At 49.7% G+C, this 7,500-nt stretch overlaps 1 protein-coding gene across 1 annotated transcript in view; it reads right to left on the reverse strand.

Annotated features, from left to right (window-relative positions):
• pcbp4 (poly(rC) binding protein 4) overlaps positions 1-7,500 on the reverse strand; it is a 24,772-nt gene that overhangs the window by 12,245 nt on the left and 5,027 nt on the right. The window contains exons 4-7 of the mRNA XM_061070190.1: positions 6,709-6,825; positions 4,487-4,618; positions 3,716-3,844; positions 2,797-2,871 (exon numbers count right to left, since the gene is read on the reverse strand). Coding sequence (XP_060926173.1) covers positions 2,797-2,871; positions 3,716-3,844; positions 4,487-4,618; positions 6,709-6,825 — 453 coding nt within the window. The remainder of the gene's footprint in view (positions 1-2,796; positions 2,872-3,715; positions 3,845-4,486; positions 4,619-6,708; positions 6,826-7,500) is intronic.

Raw genomic sequence — 7,500 nt, forward strand, 5'->3', positions numbered from 1 at the left:
AGACAGAGACAGAGACAGAGACAGAGACAGAGACAGAGACAGAGACAGAGTCAGAGACAGAGACAGAGAAAGAGACAGAGACAGAGACAAAGGCAGAGACAGAGACAGAGACAGAGACAGAGACAGAGACAGAGACAGAGACAGAGACAGAGACAGAGACAGAGACAGAGACAGAGGCAGAGACAGAGACAGAGACAGAGACAGAGACAGAGGCAGAGACAGAGACAGAGACAGAGACAGAGGCAGAGACAGAGACAGAGGCAGAGGCAGAGGCAGAGACAGAGACAGAGACAGAGAGAGAGATAGAGACAGAGTCAGAGGCAGAGACAGAGACAGAGACAGAGACAGAGACAGAGACAGAGACAGAGACAGAGACAGAGACAGAGGCAGAGACAGAGACAGAGACAGAGGCAGAGGCAGAGACAGAGACAGAGACAGAGACAGAGACAGAGGCAGAGACAGAGGCAGAGACAGAGACAGAGACAGAGGCAGAGACAGAGGCAGAGACAGAGACAGAGACAGAGAGAGAGACAGAGACAGAGACAGAGACAGAGACAGAGACAGAGACAGAGACAGAGACAGAGACAGAGACAGAGACAGAGGCAGAGGCAGAGACAGAGACAGAGACAGAGACAGAGGCAGAGACAGAGACAGAGACAGAGACAGAGACAGAGACAGAGACAGAGACAGAGACAGAGACAGAGGCAGAGACAGAGTCAGAGACAGAGGCAGAGGCAGAGACAGAGACAGAGAGAGAGAGAGAGAGAGACAGAGACAGAGACAGAGACAGAGACAGAGACAGAGACAGAGACAGAGACAGAGACAGAGACAGAGACACAGAGACAGAGACAGAGACAGAGACAGAGACAGAGACAGAGACACAGAGACAGAGACAGAGACAGAGACAGAGACAGAGACAAAGGCAGAGACAGAGACAGAGACAGAGACAGAGACAGAGACAGAGACAGAGACAGAGACAGAGGCAGAGTCAGAGACAGAGACAGAGACAGAGGCAGAGACAGAGACAGAGACAGAGACAGAGACAGAGACAGAGACAGATGCAGAGACAGAGACAGAGACAGAGACAGAGACAGAGACAGAGACAGAGGCAGAGACAGAGACAGAGACAGAGACAGAGACAGATGCAGAGACAGAGACAGAGACAGAGACAGAGACAGAGGCAGAGACAGAGACAGAGACAGAGAGAGAGACAGAGACAGAGACAGAGACAGAGTCAGAGTCAGAGACAGAGGCAGAGACAGAGACAGAGACAGAGACAGAGACAGAGACAGAGGCAGAGACAGAGACAGAGACAGAGACAGAGACAGAGACAGAGACAGAGAAAGAGACAGAGAGAGAGACAGAGGCCGAGACAGAGACAGAGACAGAGACAGAGACAGAGACAGAGAGACAGAGGCCGAGACAGAGACAGAGGCAGAGACAGAGAGAGAGACAGAGACAGAGACAGAGACAGAGACAGAGACAGAGACAGAGACAGAGACAGAGACAGAGACAGAGTCAGAGACAGAGACAGAGGCAGAGACAGAGAGAGAGACAGAGACAGAGACAGAGACAGAGTCAGAGACAGAGACAGAGACAGAGAAAGAGACAGAGACAGAGGCAGAGACAGAGACAGAGACAGAGACAGAGACAGAGACAGAGACAGAGACAGAGACAGAGACAGAGACAGAGGCAGAGACAGAACAGAGACAGAGGCAGAGACAGAGTCAGAGACAGAGACAGAGACAGAGACAGAGACAGAGACAGAGACAGAGACAGAGACAGAGACAGAGACAGAGACAGAGACAGAGGCAGAACAGAGACAGAGGCAGAGACAGATACAGAGACGGAGACAGAGTCAGAGTCAGAGACAGAGACAGAGAAAGAGACAGAGACAGAGACAGAGGCAGAGACAGAGACAGAGGCAGAGGCAGAGGCAGAGACAGAGTCAGAGACAGAGACAGAGACAGAGACAGAGACAGAGGCCGAGAGAGACAGAGACAGAGACAGAGACAGAGACAGAGACAGAGACAGAGACAGAGTCAGAGACAGAGACAGAGACAGAGACAGAGACAGAGACAGAGACAGAGGCAGAGGCAGAGACAGAGATAGAGACAGAGACAGAGACAGAGACAGAGGCAGAGACAGAGATAGAGACAGAGTCAGAGTCAGAGTCAGAGTCAGAGACAGAGACAGAGACAGAGACAGAGACAGAGTCAGAGACAGAGACACAGAGACAGAGACAGAGACAGAGTTAAAGCTCGTCCCTGAGACACTTCAGTCAACAACAGTCAGAGGAGGAACTTTGAAATGATTCTTCATCAAAAGCAACAGAACGAAGAGTTCATCAACACTCGGTGAATGAAGACAGACGACACGTCTTCACGTCCTCCAGTTGTCCCAGGACGAAGCTGATGCAGCTTGTTTGACTGAATCCACTTTACTGTGATATTCATTTCACTCCGGTTCGGACGTTTGACTTTTGTGTTAAAAACCTCTCCGACCCATTAATCCATCCACCTTTACCTCTCTCTCTCCCCCTCCCTTTCATCCCTCCTTCCTCTCCGTGTCTATAAATCTGATTTCTCCCGCCTCCATCCATCTTTCGCTTTGTTCATCCAGTTAACTATCACCCTGTCCTACCTCCCTCCTCTCTACCTCCCTCCTCTCGTCATCCCTCTCTCCCTCCTGCAGGAGTCGGTGAACTCCATCCCTCCAGCCTCTGCCAGCCGACTGAACCTTTCTCTCATATTGTCGACTCGGTGTTTGCCGTTATGAGCGGCCATCATGTCTCACCTGGTTTCCTGCCATTAGCACAGGTCCTGGGGTCGGGCTGGGTCGGTATGGAATGGTCGCTCCCTTCGGTGGTGACTAGAGAGAGAGAGAGACGGAGGAGAGACATTGGACATGAGGAGGAATCTGAGTCCGAGTCTCACAAGTGTCTCAGAGGGTTTCAGCATCAGAAATCAGTGGATAAATACATTTGTCTTGTTTCAGAAACATGTTGTAAAACAAATACATGAATTTAAAGCTTTGACAGGAAATGAAATGAGAAATACATGAGTAATAAAATCTCAGACATAACTCACGAACTCTGAGAGTTATGTCTGGACCCGACTCGGAGAGAAACTATTCATGAAGATAAAGAAACGAAATCTTTGAAGCTGTAGAAGTTTCTATCGTCACTAAAGTTGAATCAAACTCTCACAGAGGATTAAATTCCACGAGCTCCCGCTGCAGCTCACAGAGAAATGAATTCTTCCTTCATGTCCCAGCATGCACTGGGTGAGCGGCCGGGCCACAGCAGAGCACGCAGGGTGGAAGGAGATCAGAAGACTCTTCACAGATCAAACAGAGTAAACGTGAGCGAGTCGGACGGAGGTCAGAGTTTCTCTTTCTCTTCTCTCTCACTCACTTCGTCCTGGTGGAGGTGAGAGGAACAGAAACCAGCTGCTGGAGTCTTTGATCTCAACGTTTGCGCCTTTGATCTCCGAGTCTCAGCTTAATGAACGCTGCCCATTCCCTTTAATCACCGAGGTTGAGATTCTTTCTGGAGGAATACGAACATTTTAAAAATCCCCTCTGCTCTTCTGTTCACAGTTTGAAATCAGCATCATTGGATATTCCATCCGCTCACGTTCGATTCTGCACCTTCGACCGTCGCAGTGAAATAATAATCAAGTCAAACTCGAACTCAAGGTGCGAGGTCACGTACCTCTAAGATGACGGTGCAGATGAGCTTCACACACTGGATGATGGCGTCCTGACTCCCGGATATCGTCACCTCTCGCTCTGTGGAGTTAGGGAGGAGGTCACCTGCTACCTGCACCTGAGCTCCTGTCGTCTGCACACACACACACACACACAGAGAGACACACACACACACACACACACACACACACACACACACACACACACACAGACACACACAATGTGTCAGACCATGTGATCACAGACACAGTGAAGTGAATATCCTGTTGTCTTCGTCCTGACATGCAAACAAAATGTAAAACTTATATTTAGCATCTTCAGAAGTGAGATCAGAACTTGAGCTGCTGCTGAGTTCAGACATGTTCCTGACGTGTTCTTCACATGTTCCTCACGTGTTCCTCACATGTTCCTCACGTGTTCTTCACATGTTCCTCACGTGTTCTTCACATGTTCCTCACATGTTCCTCACGTGTTCTTCACATGTTCCTCACATGTTCCTCACATGTTCCTCACGTGTTCTTCACATGTTCCTGACGTGTTCTTCACATGTTCTTCACATGTTCCTCACATGTTCTGCAGGTTCTGTAGCAGCTTTTGTTTTTGAGTATTTAAGGTTTTTTTTCACTCGTTTATGTTAAGTTACAACAGCTAATGTGCAGGTTTGCCGTCTCTCCTGCATCAGTGTTGAAATAATCACGACTTTAATTAAATCATGAACAACTGAACCCCCCCCCCCCCGCTGGGAGTTATCCCCCTCACCCCCTCCCCCCCTCACCTCTCGGATCTCCTTGATCTTGGAGCCTCCCTTCCCGATCAACGAGCCACACTGACTGGCCGGGATCACCAGCCGCAGGGTGACGGGAGGTTTACTGGTCACTGTGCCGTTAGCCACCAAGGCCGACAGGTCCTGAGGGCGAGAGAGAGAGAGAGAGAGGGAGGGGGGGAGAGAGAGAGAGAGAGAGAGAGAGAGAGAGAGAGAGAGAGGGGGAGGGGGGGGAGAGAGAGAGAGGGAGGGGGAGAGAGAGAGAGGGAGGGGGGGAGAGAGAGAGAGAGAGAGAGGGGGGGAGAGAGAGAGGGGGAGAGAGAGAGAGAGGGAGAGAGGTAGAGAGAGAGAGAGAGAGAGAGAGGGAGAGGGAGGGGGAGAGAGAGAGACAGAGAGGGAGGGGGGGGGAGAGAGAGAGAGAGAGAGGTAGAGAGAGAGAGACAGAGAGAGAGGTAGAGAGAGAGAGAGAGAGAGAGGGGGGGGAGAGAGAGAGAGAGAGAGAGGGGGGGAGAGAGAGAGAGAGAGAGAGGGAGAGAGGTAGAGAGAGGTAGAGAGAGAGAGAGAGAGAGTCATCCTTCTGGAGAAACACAATAACCTGTGGAGCAGATCGTGAAACATCGACTGAACAGAAACTTCTGCTCGTGTCCGTCATTCCTTTATTTCTGATAATATAATATAATAATAATACGATTATTGTCTCTCTCTCTCTTCTGGTGTTTTAAGGATTTTAAAGCATAAACTAATGTTACAAACAATAAAAGCAACTTAATATGATTCCTGGCTTTTGTTTTATTTATTTTCGCTAAACAAAAGTTGCACATTTCTGATTGGTAGTTAACCTGATTAGCAGCTGTTAGCTTAGAGGGCTAACTTGGCTTGTTTGACAAATTATGTTTGAATATCATATCAAACTCTGTCCAGAAATCAGGTTATTTCAGGTAAAGCCTCCCCCCTCCCCCCCCAACCATCTCTCATCTCCTCACTTCTTGAGTGTTTACCCTTCCTTCTCCTCCTTTCTCTCATCCCCCTCTTTCTAAATCCTTCTCTGTTTTTCCTGCTCTTACTTCCCTCTCTTTAATTAGCTCAGGTTCTAAAGAGTGGCCTGAATCACCTGCTCTGAGTTTGATTGGTTCAGTCGGGTTTCGGTCGAGCTGAACTCAGGGCTGCGTTGCATCTGAAATGTAAACACCAGCGGCGGCGTCTTGTCTGAGCCGCCCATCACACAAACGTGTCCTGAATAAAACAACCTCCCTCTGAAAACAGCCGGCTCGTATTTGTTTGTGTCGCGGTGTCGGACAGAAATCTCTCGCTGAAGGTTTCTCCATGGTTACCATGGTTACCATGGTATTTTTCTCAGTAATTCCTGTAACTCGCTGTGAGGTCTTACATTAGACTGGTTTGGTTAATTGACAAACTGCTGTGATTGGATCTCTCAGGACAGATGTTGGACACCAGGTGTTTCTCTCTCGCTGCACATCTGGAATCAGCTGTTAGAGGATCAGGACTCGAGGAAACCTCTGGAGCTGAAGCTTCAGGTCGGACTCTCTCTGATCACACTCTTTATAATCTCTCCTTTTCTCAATCTCATTAACTTTTCACAGCTCCCTCTCTCTCTCTCTCTCTCTCTCTCTCTCTCTCTCTCTCTCTCTCTCTCTCTCTCTCTCGGCTTTCTTTAAACCCTGCTTCTCTCGCTCTCTTCTTCTCATTCTCTTCACCTCTCACTCACTGTCTTCATTCCATATTTTAAATCCTTTCAGCGCCCATCTACCGTTCTCTGATTCTCTTCCTCCTCCTCCTCTCCAGGTCTCTGCAACCAAAGTCACAGTTTGATTTAATTCGACCCATATGGAGTTATACAAATTAATAACGCAAATGATCAAAATAAATATTGGTTTGTGTGTCTGTCTCTCACAACATTGTTATTAGTTATTAAAGTTTAAAAGGTAAACGTGTGAACTTATTATCTTACTGTCGGTTAGAGAAGAGGCAAACTCCCTGAAGAGGGTGTGTGTCTGTGTGTGTGTGTGTGTGTGTGTGTGTGTGTGTGTGTCTGTGTGTGTGTGTGTGTGTGTGTGTCTGTGTGTGTGTGTGTGTGTCTGTGTGTGTGTGTGTGTGTGTGTGTCTGTGTGTGTGTGTGTGTGTGTGTGTGTGTGTGTGTGTGTGTGTGTCTGTGTGTGTGTGTGTGTGTGTGTGTGTGTGTGTGTGTGTGTGTGTGTGTGTCTGTGTGTGTGTACCTCCTCCTGTTTGAGTGTGATCATGGTGAAGGCTCTGAACACACAGTCCGTCGGCCCTGTGATGGTGATGATCCTCTCCGGACAGGAACCCTCTGAGATGTTGATCCTGGCGCCGCTCTGTGGGTCCAGACAGAAGGGGGGGGGCGGAGAGGGAGAGGGAGAGGGAGAGGGAGAGGGAGAGGGAGAGGGAGAGGGAGAGGGAGAGGGAGAGGGAGAGGGAGAGGGAGAGGGAGAGGGAGAGGGGGGGATTGTGGGAATTTGGGTTTTATACATGATGAAGTAAGGGAGGTGAGTTGTGAACGAGGGAAGAGGAGGAGGAGGAGGAGGAGGAGGAGGAGGAGGAGGAGGAGGAGGAGGAGGAGGAGGAGGAGGAGGAGGAGGAGGAGGAGGAGGAGGACGAGGGGGAGGGGGAGGGGGGACAGAGGAGAGAGATAACACATTAGTGGGGGGGGGAGGGGGGGCGGATGTGGGCCGAGACACACTGACCCCCCCCTGCTCTGAGATTCATTCACCTGTGATGCAGGAGGAGAGAGGGATTACACGGAGGCTGGAAGAGGAAGGAGAGAGGAAGGAAGGAAGGAAGGAAGGAAGGAAGGAAGGAAGGAAGGAAGGAAGGAAGGAAGGAAGGAAGGAAGGAAGGAAGGAAGGAAGGAAGGAAGGAAGGAAGGAAGGAAGGAAGGAAGGAAGGAAGGAAGGAAGGAAGGAAGGAAGGAAGGAAGGAAGGAAGGAAGGAAGGAAGGAAGAGAGCAATGTAGTAAATCAAGGTTTTCAGGAGAGGGGGAGACGGGGGGG

The sequence above is a fragment of the Limanda limanda genome, chromosome 4 (genome assembly GCF_963576545.1).
Source record: "Limanda limanda chromosome 4, fLimLim1.1, whole genome shotgun sequence".
NCBI classification, from domain to species: domain Eukaryota; kingdom Metazoa; phylum Chordata; class Actinopteri; order Pleuronectiformes; family Pleuronectidae; genus Limanda; species Limanda limanda.